Source organism: Mytilus edulis, chromosome 12, assembly GCF_963676685.1.
Source record: "Mytilus edulis chromosome 12, xbMytEdul2.2, whole genome shotgun sequence".
Classification (NCBI taxonomy): Eukaryota; Metazoa; Mollusca; class Bivalvia; order Mytilida; family Mytilidae; genus Mytilus; species Mytilus edulis.
Window position 1 is genome coordinate 3,646,458 of NC_092355.1, and position 19,540 is coordinate 3,665,997.

Sequence of the window (19,540 nt, forward strand, 5' to 3'; positions counted from 1 at the left end):
TGGAAGTAACAAAATAACTGTAAGTCACTCTAAAGCCTTCAGTACATAATAATACTCCAAAATGCTGAAATATGATGGTTTGACGGTATTTGAATTGCGTCTTTGATCACACTGATGTGTGATAGTGGCAATGTGCTGCTATACTATTATTAGCTATACCGATGTCAGTTGGTGGTAACACTGTATAGTAGTGCGATGGATTAAATAAACTATATTTTTATTGCTTTTTATGCATTTTTATTGGAAGATGTAGAAGTCAATATATTTGTTAGAAGCAGGTCTTTAGGTTTATCGAAATAAGTGAATCATTTATGATTAGAGTATACAGCAGGATAAAGTTGGACAATCTCTCATTTAGTATGAAACTGCATGCAACTCATTATATAAAATGCGCCAGTCGCATTTTAACTGTACAATTTGAAGGACTCATTAAAATCGAAGTTCAAGATCCTCAGTAAAAAAACACGAATTTTTACAGAAGAATTTCCATCATGCACTTGCACTGCACTATCATTAGAATATTAGAATAGAATGATATATAAAAGGATGAGAATAATATATTACATCAAACCAGAGTATATATATATATACTGATAAAAATAAATAATATCACTACAATATTATAGTTATTACGATTAGGTCATGTAGTTTGAATTCCCTGCCATTTGTTCATCATTTACACTCGAATTTGTCTATGATTTTTGTATTGTAAGAAGGCCTTATAACTTTACAAATCCTTATTGCGATTTTTCACCAGAACATGAGGTCATCCGATGTTCAGTACTTCAGTACTTTGATTTTAAGTAATCAACGTCACAACCAGGTAAATCAATATTATTAACTCTCTTTTCACACACAAGGAAGTATTTAAAAGTCCTAGTTTAAATTGATAATGGCGACGCCCACTAAGGATACTGGACATTTTGATGATTTGTTAACTTGCACGATTTGTTTGGAAACTTTCAAAGTTCCGAAGTATTTACCATGTCTTCATACATTCTGTGAAACATGTATTGATACCTACATTTCGTCTTCTGTAGGAAAGGGAAAGATAACCGAGGGATTTACATGTCCTGTTTGTCGAAAAGTTGTATCAGCAGGAGCAACGTTAGAAAAGCCTGAATTATGGGCGGCCACATTGCCTACAAATCATTTTGTAGCATCAATGTTGGATAAACAAGCAATACAAAAGGCAGTAAAATTGTGCGACTCGTGCCAATTAAACAAAGAAAGTACAAAAGCAAAAAGCTGGTGTACGATTTGTGAGGAGGCGTTCTGTGAACAATGCGAAAAATATCACAAAAACTTTAAGATGTCAGCAAGACATAAACTTCTAAACATTGAAGAAATGCAGTCGGGTGTTACTCCATTCAAAGTATGTGAGGTACAAAACTGTGAAGAGCATCCAGGGAAGATCGTCGAATTTTATTGTTTGGATCATTCTCAACCTTGTTGCACTTCGTGCGCAACACTTACACACCGTAAATGTGAAAATGTCACTTCAATCCAAAAAGCCGCTTCCGGTATCAAACAGTCAAAGAAAGCGTCTGATTTATCACAAAAACTAAGAGAGCACGTGATTCAATTAGGTGATATTATTGATGATCGAAATAAGAATTTAGCTGATGTTGAGATTTCAACAGGAGAAATTAAGACAACAGTGACTAATATAAAAACTGAAATTTCAACGCATATAGATCGAATAGAAGAAATTCTGACAACCGAGTTGACCTCAACAAAGAAGAAAGTTGAAATAGAAGTAAAAGACGAAGTAGGTGTTCTTTCTTCTTACAGGAGCGCCGTTAAAAAATGGAAAACAGTGATCGACAGTGTTCTAGAACATGGGACCGAGGAGCAATGTCTGATGGAAATGAATAAAATCGAACCTAAAATCTTAGAACTTGAACAAGAAATTAAACTTGTGGTGAAAAAGATAAAGCACGTATCAGTTGCTTTTAGTCCTTCCTCCCCTATTACAGATTTTATCAGGAATGCCAAGAGTTTTGGAAACATTAAAATTGATAAATCCTCTGTTAGTTCTTTAAGTTGTAACCTTGAGATAGACAAAGTCGACTTCCGCACTGGAAGTATTAACATTCTACAAGTTATCGACGTGTGTAATGGTGCCGGATCAGCGTCTGGAATATTTGTACAAAATCTTCTACTTTTTACAGTTCGTGAGAGGAACAAAGTAGTGAAGTATAACAATGACGGACAAAGTTTGCTATCAGAATTAGCACTTCCAGGTGCACCTGGGGATATTGCTGTTGTGACACAATTCAAAGTTGCAGTATCGTCTCGTGGGCAAGGAGTATGTATAGTAGATAGCAATAAGATGACATTGTTACAAACCTTGAATTTACCAGGTATACCAGTGTATGGAATAAGCTTTGTCAATGAAGAACTATTTATTACTTGTGATAGTTCCACACTTACATGGATAAACCTTTCGTCCGGACAAACAATTAACCAAAGGACGACTAATGGTGGATCGTACTTTGTGTTATCATTATCACAGACAGATTACATGTATGTCGACAGTACATCCTCCGTCGATTATGTAGTCGGCAACAAGAACAAGTTTACTTATACAAACTCTGATTTTGATTATCCTAGAGGAATTGGGATAGACTGTATAGGCAATTTATACATTGCAACAAATGGTTCTAGAAATATCCATCAAATAACGAATGGAGGTGAATTAATAAGAAAAATTCCGGCTTCCACCGTAGGAATTGAAAAACCATGGACAATACGTTTTGCACCAAGAAGCAACAAATTTATCGTCACATGCAATAGTTCTGGAAAAGCAGCATTGTGTGAAATTGTTAGCAAGTAATTTTTGCTCGAAGACAAAATATCACATTTGCCGATATAGCATGTCGATGGCGAAACTGAGGTTCGGTTCTGCAATTAATGATGGACAGTTCGTTTGCAACGACCATATATGTTTGAGTTCTGGCAAAACAACAGTACGTGAATATGTTTGATAACCATTTATAGATTAAATAAATCATTTTTATGTCAACTTATCACGTGTATCATATATGTGATTTATCAATAAAACGATTCAAACATATAGTTCATGTAGTTTAATGGGAACCCCTTATGAAATTTAAAATGTTGCTGAGCGTTGCGGTTTTAAGCTGCAACCTAATCAGGTTGCCAGAGGATTGTTGCCGGAGTAGTGCCGGATGATGCTGCTAGCGGCATTGTTTTGGCATCATTGCGACACTAATTCCTTTCAAAATTAATGAGCACCACAATATAGCCAGAAAATTTGATGATGTCATTTCCAGCGTTTTTAGCTATTCCCTGTACTAGTGTGTTAGAAATCCACCATGTTGCTTGTGATTATAATTGTATTGAAGAATTTGGTGTTCTAGCTGTTAGTGTTTTTTTGGAAGATTTGAAGACTTGTAAGTAAACTCATATCAAGTAATTGCATGTATAGAAAAGATCAATCTTGCATTGTGTATTTCAATAACATGGCCTCATCTGAGTTCACTATACATGTATCGGTGAAGTTTGTGTTGGATTTTTTTTGCAGCAGTTTAATTGCATACTTGTAGTTTGGTAAATAACCTTATATTATTTGCTAAACTTAGGGCACATTAAAAATTTTCATTATTTTTTATGCAGATACCGCTGACATTTATTTTATGTGCCTGTGCATACAAATTTATAATGCATGAATGCATGTCATATATATGCATTGACAACTTGTTTTTGCCGGCACAATACATTTTATACAAAGCACGGCCTATTCGCATGTTTTGTCACTAAAATGATGCAAGAATATAGCCGTATTAGCGCCGCAACAGCGCCACAATCACAATGCCAGAAAACTAATTTGCATACGAAATACACTATAACCGTATCAGTGCCGCAACATGATGCCAGAATATTGCCGCAACGGTGCCAGAATATAGCCGCAATTATGGTGCCAGAAAACTAATTTGCATACGAAATATGCTATCGCTGCATCGAAGCCGCAACAGTTTGCAGCAACAAAGCCGCAGCATAGCCATACTGCTACCACAACTATGTGCCAGAGGGCTTATATTTTCTTAAGGGACAGTCAACTATACATTCACATTAAGAAGCGACATTAATAAATCTCTTTACGATCGTTTATGATAACGAGATATTTACCTGAAGTGTCTTGTGTAACACTGTGGGTAAATGTTTATTATGTTTGTTAAAGATTAAAAGAGATGTTTCCTATAGATATCATTTTAACTATCTTGAATAGTCGTATTCCCACATCGCCATTTTTCATACCCATTTGAGGGGCGTCGGTTGACGAGTAGACTAAGGTGTACAATGTACATCCATTGTATCAATAGCATGTCATCACTGAGGTTGTGAGTTAGTAACCGCTAGTGTCAGATGCGTTCGACATCCATCTTAATTTACTAGGATTGTCAGTTTTCCTCCCGACTGTCGACGGTTCTCCCTGCACATTTTAGCTTCTTCCACCTATAAAAGCTGACCATCACAATAAAGTCCATAGTGCTTGAATGGGCGTTTAACACAAACAATCAACCATCTACTGTTTCACTAGCATGTCAGCACTGAGTTTATGAGTTCAAAATCGGACATGTCAGGTGCGTAAAGCTTCAATCTTAATTGACTAGGATTTCCAATTTTTTTCCGATAGTCGATGGTTCTCTCCGCTCACTTTACTTTTGCTCTACCAAAAGAAAAAGAGGGACGAAAGACACCAGATGAACGGCTAAACTCATAAATCGAAATTATACCGACAGCGCCATGGCAAAAAAAAACCCAAAAGACAAACCGACAAATCATAGTACGCAAGACGCAACATAGAAACACTAAAGACTAAGCAACAGGAACCCCATCAAAAACTGACCATCACAATAAAGCAAAAGGTGCTGAAATAGGCAATAAACACTTACAACAAATCATCAGTCAACATACCAATTTTTTTTTTTATTCGAAACATTATTATGATTAAATGTGTCCATGAGACTGCCACCCAGCCTTACATTTAATTTAAAAATTAAAACATATTTTCATAATATTTTGTTTGGGTTTTGATCGTTTTCTTCTTTGCCTTGATGATGTCAGTTTATTTGCGACTTATTTTGCTACCTATCTTTTTCAAGGGTGTTTCTTAACAAAATTGGTTAAAATGAAATGAAAATGAAAATAATTGTAGATGTTTCCAAACATTTTTCTTTACCTTTTTCTTATTTTAAAATTACTCTACCCTTAAATAAAAGTTGTGGCAGTTGTCCGAGAAAAAAAACCCGAAAATTGACTACTGTTTTATCCCTAAATATTGTGACTTTCTCATCTTAAAAATAAGTTGATTAACGAATGATTTATTATGACATCACTGACGCTTCTGTTAGTAAATAGTCTATCAGTTTTGGGTAAAACGGTTATTAAGATGTGTTGTTGATCGTAGTTAATTCGGTCTGTTTAGAAGACTAATACTTTGTTCTTTATATTCATTGATGGTGTTCTACGTAAAATAGAGTAACACATTCTGGTATTATCTAGTATAGTCTATTTATATAAAATTGAGAATGGAAATGGGGAATGTGTCAAAGAGACAACAACCCGACCAAATAAAAAACAACAGCATAGGGTCACCAACAGGTCTTCAATGTAGCGAGAAATTCCCGCACCCGGAGGCGTCCTTCAGCTGGCCCCTAAACAAATATATACTAGTCCAGTGATAATGAACGCCATACTAATTTCCAAATTGTACACAAGAAACTAAAATTAAAATAATACAAGACTAACAAAGGCCAGAGGTTCCTGACTTGGGACAGGCGCAAAAATGCGGCGGGGTTAAACATGTTTGTGAGATCTCAACCCTCCCCCTATACCTCTAACCAATGTAGTAAAGTAAACGCATAACAATACGCACATTAAAATTCAGTTAAAGAGAAATCCGAGTCTGATAATGTTTATTAATGTTACATAAATAGCTGTTACTTAACGTTTTAACTTTCACAAATGATTGGTGAATAACAGTAATTTAATTCTGTTTTTCCCGCGATGTAGAATAGTTGAACTTTAATTATTACACTATTCTTTAGTTGACAAGATGTGAAATTAATACTTGCAGAATTCACTTATGCAATGCGTTTTTGTTTTGTTTCAGTTCAGTGTTTCTGTTGTTCCGTTGTTTCCCTCGACTATAGTTTATAACCCGGATTTTTTTCTCTCTTAATCTATTTATGACTTTTTGAAAAGCTTTATACTTCTTTTGCCTGTTAACTACATCAAATACAGATTTGTCATTTTAAATGCCATTTATCTTACCAGTCGAATCTGTAGCTCTTTGCATTCATGATCCGCAACAATAAAGCTGAAATAAGTAACGAAGAAAACTTGGTCCGTGTTGGTCAGTTTTTACATGTTGTATTTGATGTTTGTCTTCTTGTGTTTTCGTTTCCCGCCATTGAGTTTTCAGTTGATTTATTCCTAATCGATTAACGAGATTTGAACATCGATTAACGAGATTTGAACATCGATTAACGAGATTTGAACATCGGTTAAGAGCTGTTGTATATATTTATTTCTCACGAAATTAAGCATAAACATAACAAGTACATGTACTAGGTTAGGAAGTGACATTAAAGCGTAACTTGTACTTTAGAAGAAAAGATAACAGAGCTGACCTGCTTCCAAAATATAAACAATACTGCTTTTTATCTGAACTGAAGATAATGAATTATTGTTTAAGCTCAAGGGAAAATTTTACATACTTATATGAGAATACGTTAATTTGATATGTTTATACAACCTGCTATAACTTTTTACTTGTGTCATTATACAAACAACCTTGTCTTTTAGTTATTTTGCTTTTTTCCAGATCAAGGAAATCACAGGAAAGCGATTCAGAAGCATACAATTTAAAAAGTATCATTTTCAATTTTGTTTACTTTACCAATTCAAAGAACCGATTTTAAACGCACTGTCTTATAAGGTAAAATCACACAGAAAGACGTAACACCTTATCCGGACGATATGACGGACATATTATTACATCTCTGAACCGGACGGGTTTTGCTCTAATTCCTGAATGTCTTATTATCATGTTTAGCAGAGACACAAGCAACATAAATAATGTCTAGGTCAATTCATTGACCCAGCCAGGGATCCAACAAACGAACTCCAACACTCTGGACGAAACCTTCAATAGATAACCGTGGCGGATACTATAGATTTAGTATTCACAGAATTATCTTTCATGCTTCGGTAAAAATATAAGTCCAGCAAAACAAAAATAGGATATCAATATGTTTGATATTTTAAAATAAACTCTATTTTTCCATATTGATAGGAAAGTTGTCTTATTGGCAATAATAGGTTACCACATCTTTTTTCTTTTTTTTTTGTAAAATTTGAGCACATATATACATGATAGAATAATGATCATCAAAGAAAATCTACTTACCTACTTACAAGTGAAATTTTGCCAATATAGTTAGTAACACTTTATAAGAGTAATTGCCTTTAAATCAGTCAGGATTTTGGGTTACTTTTTTTTTGTTTTATGAAGAAAAAAGATAGATAGAAACTAAACGGACTAAAAAATCAGCGAAAAATGATCAACAAAAAAAAAAGAGACTCATGAATTCTCTTCTCGTCAACAATGTAAGAGAGTGTACGTGGTTTGTGGAATATGACACCCTTGAAAATGCACAATGACATTTTGACAAAATTGAACCAATCCTTCTAATAAAAGCGAATAATTATTTCACTAACGTAAAATTAAATTTACTATGATATCTCGTAGTGATAATGCCCCTTCAAACACAAAGTTTATCGATGGTATCTTTTTTTATCTTATCTACCTGTTGCAACTAGGTAAATATACTGCATGTAAAACAATAACTATAAATACATGCACACAAGGAAGTATAAACGGGCAGTTTATTTTGATAATGGCGACACCCACTGAGGATACAGAAAACTTCAATGATTTATTGACGTGTACTATTTGTTTAGAAACTTTCAAAGTTCCGAAGTATTTACCATGTCTTCATACCTTCTGTGAAACATGTATTAATACCTATATTGTGTCATCTGTGGAAAAGGGAAAGATAACCGAGGGATTTACATGTCCTGTATGTCGAAAAATCGTATCAGGAGGGGACAAATTCGAAAAGCCAGAATTATGGGCGCCATCGCTCCCAACCAATCATTTTGTTACCTCAATGTTAGATAAACGAGCAATAAAAAAGGCCGAAAAAATGTGCGATTCGTGTCAGTTTAACGACGAAAGTAAAAAAGCTAAATCTTGGTGTCCGATTTGTGAGGAGGCTTTCTGTGACCAATGTGAGAAATATCACAAAACTTTTAAGATGTTATCAAGGCATAAACTTTTCAGTATTCAAGAAATGCAATCCTGTGATACACATTTCGAAGTATGTGAGGTACAAAGCTGTGAAGAGCATCCAGGAAAGATCATAGAATTTTACTGTTTGGATCATTCTCAACCTTGTTGTACGTCGTGCGCTACACTTTCACACCGTAAATGTGAAACTGTTACTTCAATCCAAAAAGCCGCTTCCGGTATCAAACAGTCAACGAAAGCGTCTGGTTTATCACAAAAACTAAGAGAGCACGTTATTCAGTTAGGTGAAATTATTGATGATCGAAATAAGACTTTAGCTGATGTTGAGAATTCAACAGGAGAAATTAAGACAAGAGTGGCTGATATAAAAAATGAAATATCAAAGCATATAGATCAAATAGAAGAAATCCTGTTGACCGAGTTGACCACAACCCAGAAGCAAGTTGGAATAGAATTAAAAGACGAAATAGGTATGCTTTCGTCTTATAGTAGCGCTGTCAAAAAATGGAAAACAGTGATAGACAGTGTTCTTGAACATGGATCCGAGCAGCAATGCCTGTTTGAAATTAACAAAATTGAACCTAAAATCTCAGAACTTGAACAAGAAATCAAAGATGTGGTGAAAAATATCAAGCATATATCACTTGTTTTTAGTCCTTCTTCCCCTATTATAGATTTTATCAGGAATGCTCAGACTTTTGGAAGTATTAAAGTTGATAAATCCTCTGTTAATGCTTTGAATGGTAACCTTGAGATAGACAAAGTCGACGTCCGTACTGGCAATATTAACATTGTACAACTTATCGACGTGTGTAATGGTACCGGAACTACGTCTGGAATATTTATACAAAATCTTCTACTTTTTACAATTCGTAAGAAGAACAAAGTAGTGAAATATACCAGTGATGGACAAAGTTTGCAATCAGAATTAGCACTTCCAGGTGAACCTTAGGATATTGCTGTTGTGACGAAATTCAAAGTTGCAGTATCGTCTCCTGAGCAAGGAGTATGTGTAGTAGATAGAAATAAGATGACATTGTTACAAACCTTGAATTTACCAGGTATACCAGTATATGGAATATGCTTTGTGAATGAAGACCTATTTATAACTTGTAATGGTTCCACACTTACATGGATAAACCTTTCATCCGGACAAACAAACCAAAAGAGAACTAGAGGTCAATCGTACTTTATGTTATCATTATCACAGACCGATTACATGTATGCCGACAGTACATCCTCCGTCAATTATGTAGTAGGCAATACGAAAAAGTTTACTTATACAAACTCTGATTTTGATTATCCTAGAGGAATAGGAATAGACTGTATGGGCAATCTATACGTAGCATCACATACTTCAAAAAACATCCACCAAATAACGAACACAGGAGAATTCATAAGGAAAATTCCGGCTTCAACCGTAGGAATTGAAAAACCATGGACAATACGTTTTGCACCTGGAAGCAACAAATTTATCGTCGCATGCAATAGATCTGGAAAAGCAGCATTGTGTGAAATTGTTAGCAAGTAATTTTTGCTCGAAGACAAAATATCACATTTGCCGATATAGCATGTCAATGGCGAAACTGCAATTAATGTTGGACAGTTCGTTTACAACGATCATAAATTTTTGAGTTCTGGTAAAACAACAGTATGTGATTATGTTTAAAAATCTTTTTTTTCAACTTATCATTCTTAGTACCAAACGTGTATCATATATGTGATTTATCAATTAAACGATTCAAACACATAGTTCATGTAGTTTAATGGGAACAGTCAACTATTCATTTACATTAAGAAGCGACACTTTACGATCGTTTATGAAAAAAATATATTTACCTGAAGTGTCTTGTGTAACACTGTGGGTAAATGTTAATTAAGTTTGTTAAAGATCAAAAGAGATGTTTATACAACATTATGTTTCCTATAGATATCATTTGATTATTTTTGACCCTGAATAGTCGTATTCCCACATTGCCATTTTTTCATACCCATTTTAGGGGGCGTCCGTTGACGAGTAGACTAAGTTGCACAGTGTACATCCACCTTATCAATAGCATGCCAGCAATATGAGGGTGTGAGTTAGTAACCGCAAGTGTCAGATGCGTTCAACTTCCATCTTAATTGACTTGGATTGTCAGTTTTCCTCCCGACTGTCGGTGGTTCTCCCTGCATATTTTAGCTTCTTTCACCTATAAAAGCTGATCACCACAATATAGTCCATAGTGCTTGAATGGACGTTTAACACAAACAATCAACCATCTACTGTTTCATGAGCATGTCACCACTGAGGTTATGAGTTCATAATCGCACATGTCAGATGCATTTCCGTCAAATACTTTGGTTTTAGTGAACGTCACTTGTGCGTTTAGGGGCGTCGTCACTTCCGTTCCGATGTGGAGCCATTTGTTGGAAAACTATAAAGCTGTATTGCACGAATTATTCGGCAAATTAAATTCTCATAATTGACAATCAGCACCGCTGTCATTAAATTATTGTGATTAAGTACCTTCTGAACAAACTTTATTTCTAGTTTATCCTGCACAATGATGATCACTAAGGCGCTTGATAAACGTTAATAGTACAGGAATGCAGTCGATGCCCTCTATCTGGTAAATGACGTCAAAAAGGCGCGCATAATTGATGAGTTTTTTCCGGTGACGGATGAACTCGAAAGGGGTCTTTTGACTAGGATTGCCAATTTTTCTGCCGACAGTCGGTGGTTCTCTCCGCTCACTTTGCATTTGCTCCACAGGCACATGTCTAAAAAAAAAATTCTCCCTATATACCTTTATATAACACAAGGTACTTAACTCGCGATTGAGAAAAATATCAGGCGATGACGAAATTCCGTTATATGCCGATTTCTCGGCTGTCGATCCCACTTAAACTTGTAATGTCGTAAATCTAAATTGATATATCTTCAAAATGGTGTATAACATGACCATTGATGACTACTTTTGTTGTCGGAATCATCCGTAGCAATCCTACCCAAGTATGTCAATCGTAATTATTTCATCTACCGACGATGAAATGGCAATAAACCCGTCACGTTTTTTTTTTTATATATCTCGGTTTCCGATTATTCAATTTTATGGGAAAGTCTAATTGATTCTCGGAGTTATCTGATCTTGTTTTATTTCATACGTAAAGTTAAGAGAGAGTCTGAATGACATTGATGTCATGGGAAAATTTGTAACTTATAAGACACACCACAAATAACACTTGTTAGATTTTTTCACGATATCTTAGAAAATTTTGCTAACGGGTTGATAAGTTCTATTCATACGAAAACTTACAGATTTTTCTGAAACAATTTTTATAAATAATCATTTACTGCGAGACGTTTATTGCCAATTTTGTGTCGGTGGACGAAATAATTACGATTGACATACTTGGGTAGGATATAATTCTACGGATAATTCCGACAACAAAAGTAGGCGTGTTATACACCATTGTGAAGATAAATCAATTTAGATTTACGACACAACAAGTTTTAATTGGGTTGACAGCCGAGAAATCGGCATATAACAGAATATTGTCATCGCCTGACATTTTTCTAAATCGCGAGTTAAGTAACTTGTGTTATATAAAGGTTTATAGGATTTTTTTCTGAGACGAGTGCCTGTGGTTTGCTCCACAAATGAAAAAGAGGGACGAAAGATACCAGATGGACGGCTAAACTCATTAAATGTATACATACATGTATTTAATATTTTTATTCTCCAAGCTCTTTTCTCCTTTAAGATGTTTAATGGTCAAAGACATTGACCTGAAATAACCGCCTTGTCTTTCCGGCGTTGTTTCTATTGTTTCACGCTCTATATACAACAGACATACTTAACAATATCAAAGTGCATAGGCTTATGCAGAATTTGCATTGTAGCATAATTAAGCACCTCTCTTGATTTGTTAAGTTATCTTGAATTTTTACAACATTTTTTACTTGACAAAGACGTGCAGAATTCACTCATGTTATGCGTTTTTATTTTGTTTCAGTTCAGTGTTTCTGTTGTTCCGTTGTTTACCTAGACTATAGTTTATTACCCGGAATTTCATGACGTCACAATACGAAAATTCAAAATAAAACAAAACATTTTGACGTCATAAACAAATTTCGACTAATCATTTGACGAGAACAGATTTTTCACAAGTTAGGAGAAACATTTTTCTCACACCGATCAGGAAATGTGAGAATAGCACAAAAATAGAGAAAGCTAAATCTAACATACTTTCATGTATAGAAAATTTTAGCAAAAGTTGATAATGCATCTGAACACGTGCAATAAACCAAAACAGAATGCTTACTGAAAACGAAAGTTCAGAATTTGGTCGCCAAACTCATTTATGCATTATTAATTAAATAAAGGTTCAATTAAATTCAAATTTTAACTAAAGTTTTTAAAAGTTGTTCGTGAGATTCAATAAAACACATAAATTAATCAGTACAACTGATCAGTACAACTGATCAATAAGCTTTAACGACTTTCAACAAAAGGTTAAGGTCAATGATCACAACGATTTAATTTTAAGAAACAAAACCGGATAAAACTTGTCAAGATGAGCTTGTTTTGTTCAGTGTTTTGTTAAGCCTGGTATTTTTCATTAGTCTTATTACGTTATAAGTAGCACTTTCATTTATGTTTCATTTCAACAAAAACTTTTGTAAAAACTTTGTTCATAAAAAGACATGTTCATATCATTAAACTGTTTGTCATTTTCCGCAATGTTTACCCGAGTCTATAGCGTAACGTGAAAGAGTAAAGTCAATCCACATGATCCGAACTATTCATAGGTGGACTGGTTGTAATTAAAAAAAAATACGTGTGACTTTAACGGTCGTCCCACTGTCTATTTCAGTCTGCTCAGCTGTTAATAAAGTTCCATATCACGGAAAATACGGTTGACCCGGTCTTAATAATTTTGACCTAGGCATATCAACGACGGCATACTGTTTGAAACGCCGTTCATAACTTTGACACCACATTAGCAAGTATACTTACGGTTGCTGATGAAACTAAGAACACGCTTACAAAAGATGCAAATACAGCCCGATTAATCTATTATCAGTTAAGCTGTTCGACACAATATGAAGGCTTATTGATCACGTTCAATGCGTTAACTCAACAAAAAGCTTCATATTGTGACTCACAGCTTATAATTTACAAGATCAACATGCAACCATCCTGATAATCGTAAAATCATAGCCATGACCTGAACAGATTAAACAGCAACGCACTTAGAAATAGGATTCGAAAGAGGCCAAACAATTTCAGAGGGACTCCCAAACTCATAATTCGAAAATAAACTGACAACGCCATGGCGAAGAAGGAAAAACATAAAAAAAAAAGTGATATAAAAACACATTATAGAAAACTAAAGATTAGGGGTGATCTGAGATGCTCCGGAAGTGTAAACAGAATCTGTCCTACATGTGGCGCTGGTCAAATAAGTTATATTGGAAAATACAGAGACAAATTAAGACTGTCGCCGAAAAGAAAGTTATAAATCAGCAATGCAGACAGCTTTTACACTAACGTGTTTCACATCCAATCTTTATATTCTATACTAAACACATACATGTCGGCATTCACCCCAAAAGCTTTTTATTAAGAAGGGATATAGTAACGATACTGTTGTCAGGTCATGTAAGATGTCATGTTTGGTGTTAATTTTTGCATCAGAAATAAACACAGTAATGTTATTCTAGATTGTTTTTGATTTTATGTTTTTTTGTGGTATTTAAACGCCACTTATAAGCACCACTTTTTGGGCTAATTTTTACCAGTATTTTATTGTTTGCGTGCCCGGAGAAAAACAACAATCTAGGAAAACTGACAATCGTAGCAAATAAAAATGGAGTTCATTGCACCCGCACGAATGCGTATCAAACTCACAACCTTAGTGTTGACTGGCTAGTGGTTACAGTAGTAACTACTTAGACCACTCGGCCACTCAGGCCCCTTTTTCTAGAGTGGCATAATACGGGTAATGTTCTGATCATACATATTATAAGGGTATGATACTAAACCCCTAACGGAAGGGATTGTGCTTCATTTTCAAATGATGAAGATATCATCTATATATTTGTTTATTATAATGCAACCTGAATATACACATAGTTTTACAATTTACAATACAAATAACAGCCAGCCTCCATGGGGTAATGAGGCACTTTGTTCAAATGTTTTAATTAAAAATTAACGGAAGACTTTCTTTCTAATTTTAGTTCCTTGTACCTAGTAAATAATGGACGGTACAGAAATTTAGGCAAATAGTTTTATTTCAATTGCAAACTCTATTACATTACTTTAGAAACTGGTGAAATCTTAATTCTATTCTTATTTAAAAAAAAGGATAAAATCGGTATGCAAGTAATATATGAGTGGTAAACAAATATGCTATTAAAATTGATAAATACCATTGTTTTTCAGCAACAAAATTATAGATGTTCCAGCTATGACACCAACCAAAAGAAATCCAAATAAGAAACAAGCCAAATGTTTTCCTCGCCGACCTTTGACAGTTATTTGGTTTTTACAAATGTTGTTGAAATGTGGTAAAGCGCAATTAGTAGGAATCACTGCTTGATCATCTATACTCTCGTATGTGTCAGAGTTACAAGAAGTTCGGGTTTGTATCTCGCTATAATAGACATCTTGTTTAACCTCTGCTGTGTTATTATCCAAAGTAGTAATTTTTGTGCTCCTTTGTACCATCTCTTTTGTCAATTGATCTACTGGTCGTGTTTTTAACAATGTTGTCTGATTTTTGTTCGTTTTGCAAGGTATCATAACTGCTCCTCGATATTAATAAGTCCGCTGGCAATAAAGTTTCATACGGTTTGTTCTTATCAAAAGTTTTTTTGTCGTGAACAAGTATTTTCATCAAAGTTAGAACACGATTTGGCCATCATATACACGTTTTATTCTCTTCCAATCTCAAATATATTTTTTTTTTAACAAATAACATTCGATACATAAAAAAAACTGTATTCAAACTGACACTCAGGGCATAACGTGAAGTTAAGTAGTTGTGTCTTAACTGGGAAATTTACAGGAGTGACTGTATTCAATAAAAATATAACAATAGCATTTCCTAATTGTTACATAATGAAAATCTAGAGTGTAACAATAGCACACATGTATCCCTTAGACGCAGTTATATACAATTATTTTACACGCACATGTATTAAGTATGTTACACTAATATCAACCATAAAATATCAAAACACTAATGTCAGATAAAGCCTTTTTCACATTGATCTAAACTCAGTGAGGTGGAAGTGTACTCAACTTCTTAAACTTAACTCTAATAAGTTCCTATTGTAAAAAAATAAATGTTTACATGTACATGTAATTCAAATCATATTTTGACTACACGTAGTTGATGTTCAATGGCGTCCTTTTTCGGCATACAAGAAGATAGTAAGACGGTGGGTTTTATCATAAATATTCAATGACGTTTCATATATTGAATTAAGATTATCATAATCATATTGTTAACGATACAATTATTTTCTTAAATATAAAGTTGAAACTGAAAATGAGAAATGAGACAACAACCCGACGAATATATATAACAAAACCTCAAAAATTGCTCATTTAAAATCATGATAAAAGTGGCTTGGATGTCTTCCTCCATCTTGGATTTTGAAGAAGCAGATAACTTAGACATTTAATGAAATATGCAAGTTTTGAGAGTTGTATTTAATTTTGTAAAATACTTTTGATATAAATATAGAAAATTGTGTTTTTTATCATAATCACGACTGTAATTTCTCAAAAACACCTTGTTTGTGTTTGATTGAATTTTTTTTCAACTTTGCCAAATAAGGGGAGATAACTCAGATATATTAATTAACCTATTTTGATATTAAAACAAGTTCGGTGACCCCATTTTTTCTTTTCTGAAAGCATTTTATAAGATCAATCTTCTCACATTTTATCTTAAAGTTCTGATAGTACGTTTTATTTTTATCACACAAATTTAGATTTTCCATGCATAATCTATACAAACTCTGACAATTCTGCACAACCTGTAGCGTGAAAAAAAGGCTGGTGGCCCCTACTTTTAATATATTTTTGAAAAAAAACGAGATAAAAACTTCATTTTGACATCAAATCTTTTTATCAATTTTATTTAAGACGCCCTAGCAACATTTAGTCGGTATCTAAAACTACAGGGAGATAACGGTGAAAAATCAACTAAATTCTGATAAAACGGTTGGTTCATTTTTTTTTGGAAACATTTATATTTTTGCTGCGGGCTCAAAGTAAATACTTTGCCAAAGTTTTATGAAAATTACACGAGCCATATAAATTTTGGTGAAGGTGTAGTCCTGTAATGTTGTGTTGTCATTTCAATGTTATATTTCATATGGCCATAGAATAGGGAGGTTTGGCATGCCACAAAACCAGGTTCAATCCACCATTTTTTCCTTTAAAAATGTCCAGTACCAAGTCAGGAATATGGTCATTATTATATTATAGTTCGTTTCTGTGTGTGTTAGATTTTTACGTTGTGTCGTTTGTTTTCTCTTTTTTTTAGTGTGAATTCACATTACTATAAGACGTGTCACGGTACTTATATATCCCAAATTCATGTATTTTGTTTATATGTAATATTTGTTATTCTCATTGGATTTTTTCTAATGCTTAGTCCGTTTCTGTTTGTGTTACATTTTAATGTTGTGTCGTTGTTCTCTTCTTACATTTAATTCGTTTCCCTTAGTTTTAGTTTGTTACCCCGATTTTGTTTTTTGTCCATGGATTTATGAGTTTTGAACAGCGGTATACTACTGTTGCCTTTATTTATTGGGTACCACCTTAAACATACATTGACCACTTGATATTCAGTAGGAAGGGTATTTGTTTGCGATGGCATGGTAATTGTATACCTGTTGAAAGAACGACTTGTTTATTAAAACAAAAATATTTTTTCTTGTAAACAACTATTTTGACAAGTCCTGTGATTTGTAGGTAACAAGTTTCGTTTTTATCCTGTCTTAGACATGGTTATACATTTTCTATAATTATAACCCGTCTAGATATTTGACATGAAAAATTCTCAAATTTTTTTTTATTGTTTCACCTTTAACGTATCGCACATGTATATAGTTTTTTTAATCAACGCAGCGTAAACATAAGTTTACAAAAGTTTTTTTAGCTAAATGGTTGTTCGAAGAGTAAAACAAGGAAGGAAATTACCAGACCAATCACATTTAAGTGTTTGTGGCTACGTAAATTATATAAGATTCATATAAGTATAACCCGAATACAAGATTTGCAAAATTTATGATACCTTGTTAATTTTCAAGCATTGTTTTCAGAATCCAGACTTGAAAAAAATGTATTTTACTGAAGTGTTTTAGTGAATTGTAAATTTAAATTGTTATGCAATCAGATTGCTTAAAACACCTAACAGGGTAATGTCATCAAGATAGGGAAAGGCTGATTGTTGTTATGTAATCTGAATAGTTACTAGATAAATGTACATATAAATCATTTAAAAGTAAATGTTCTTAATATTTATGTTCATTATTGATATCAGTTATGTACATATAAATTATATAAAGTAAATGTTCTTACATATATATGCATTATTAATATACGTTATTTCCATTTAAAAAAAAAAATTGTGGGATTTATGTTAACAGTTTGACCCATCTAGACAGAGTGATATTTATGATAATTATCGAGAAATGCTTTTACCATCAATATTTGTCAAATGTGTCCTCATGTAAACTTGTCTCAGATATGCTAGCATAATACTTTCTCAAATTTTTACACTTGTATTATAAGACCCTCCAACAATTGAACTTATTTAAAGGATCAAATTATGTTTATAAATACAATTTATCTGAAATGCATGGTATTTGTGTTTGAATTTTCTTTCAAATTATGTTCGGTACTTTACAATACCCAATAATGCGCAGTATTACCCAATAAAACCTAGTAAAACCCGCGTTGTCCAAGTACTTTCCACTAAGCTGGGCAATACCCGGTTTTGGCAACTCTGTCAATACTCTCATATATGTCGGATTTACAAGACGTCCAGGTTTGTATTTCGATATGATAATTATCTTGTTTAACATTTGCAGTGTTTTTATCCAAAAAAGTAAATCTTTCAGAAGTTTATTGTGCTCCTTTGTTTAATCGCAATGTCCTATATTTCTACTGTTTGTGTGTGTATTAACGTTGTTAACATTTTAAACGTTTTTCAAGGTATACTAATTGCTCTTCGATATTACAATGTCCTCTGGCACTACAGGTTCATACGTTTGGTTTTCATCGAAAATTGGTTTTTGGTGAGAAAGTATTTCCATCAAGAAGAACAAGTTTTGTTCATCAAGGTTAGAACATGATTTGGTAATCATATACACTTTTTGGTCTCTTCCAATCTCAAATTTTACTGTTTTCCAACAATAAACATTTGATATGTAATACAACATTTTCTCATACAGACACTAAGAAATTACCAAGTAGTTTCAGGGATTTCGTTACCATAAATTACTTAAAACGTTTACTAAATTATTTTATAGACACAAAGATTTGATTAGTAAATTTGCCTGTACCTGTAGAAAACTTATTAAAAATGGTATATCACTTCCTAATATTAACGGATATATTGTGCTTAAAGCGCGAAAATCACTATGTGATCTGTGTACACCTTTAAACCAACTTATTAGTAAGGGTTATCGTACCAATATTGTAATTAGATCTCTGAATATAGTTTACATTGGCACTTTTTGTCATTAGCAAATTAAAAAATAACTAAATGTGTATTCCTTTTCAAACAGGATGTATAGAGACACACACACACGTTCATTTTTATCTATAAAGAAGTCATTCCTAATTATCCTACTACCTGTTGATACATTTATTTTTGGCATTGCACAAGTCATGTCTCCTTTGACTGTTCATGACGTTAACATACTAAATCCCTGGGATGTGTTTTAGTTGATTTTAGTCTCTTATGCATGATTTTTTTTATTAATAATTGTTTTGGCTTTTTACACTAGCTGTCAGCAATTGTGAGTACTCTCAACTCGTCCTTTCTTATCAATATGACCTGTTGAAACTATTTTTGTTTTGTTATTTATTGTTTAAATAAATCTTGTCTATATAAAAGCTGTGATTATTTGGAATTATTACAAATTTTCACTTCTTCGTACTATGAACATCAAAATTATTT

The 19,540-nt window shown here is 33.5% G+C and overlaps 2 protein-coding genes across 2 annotated transcripts; both read left to right on the forward strand.

Moving 5' to 3' along the window:
- The first annotated feature begins 801 nt into the window (after positions 1-801).
- Positions 802-3,081, forward strand: LOC139499472 (E3 ubiquitin-protein ligase TRIM33-like). Its single transcript, XM_071288150.1, has one exon. It carries the CDS (start codon positions 893-895, stop codon positions 2,837-2,839), a length of 1,947 nt encoding a protein of 648 aa, XP_071144251.1. The 5' UTR covers positions 802-892; the 3' UTR covers positions 2,840-3,081.
- Positions 3,082-7,924: 4,843 nt separating this feature from the next.
- On the forward strand, positions 7,925-10,144 carry LOC139499473 (probable E3 ubiquitin-protein ligase MID2). Its single transcript, XM_071288151.1, has one exon. The coding sequence runs from the start codon at positions 7,932-7,934 to the stop codon at positions 9,294-9,296; it is 1,365 nt and encodes a 454-aa protein (XP_071144252.1). The 5' UTR covers positions 7,925-7,931; the 3' UTR covers positions 9,297-10,144.
- The last annotated feature ends 9,396 nt before the right edge of the window (positions 10,145-19,540 follow it).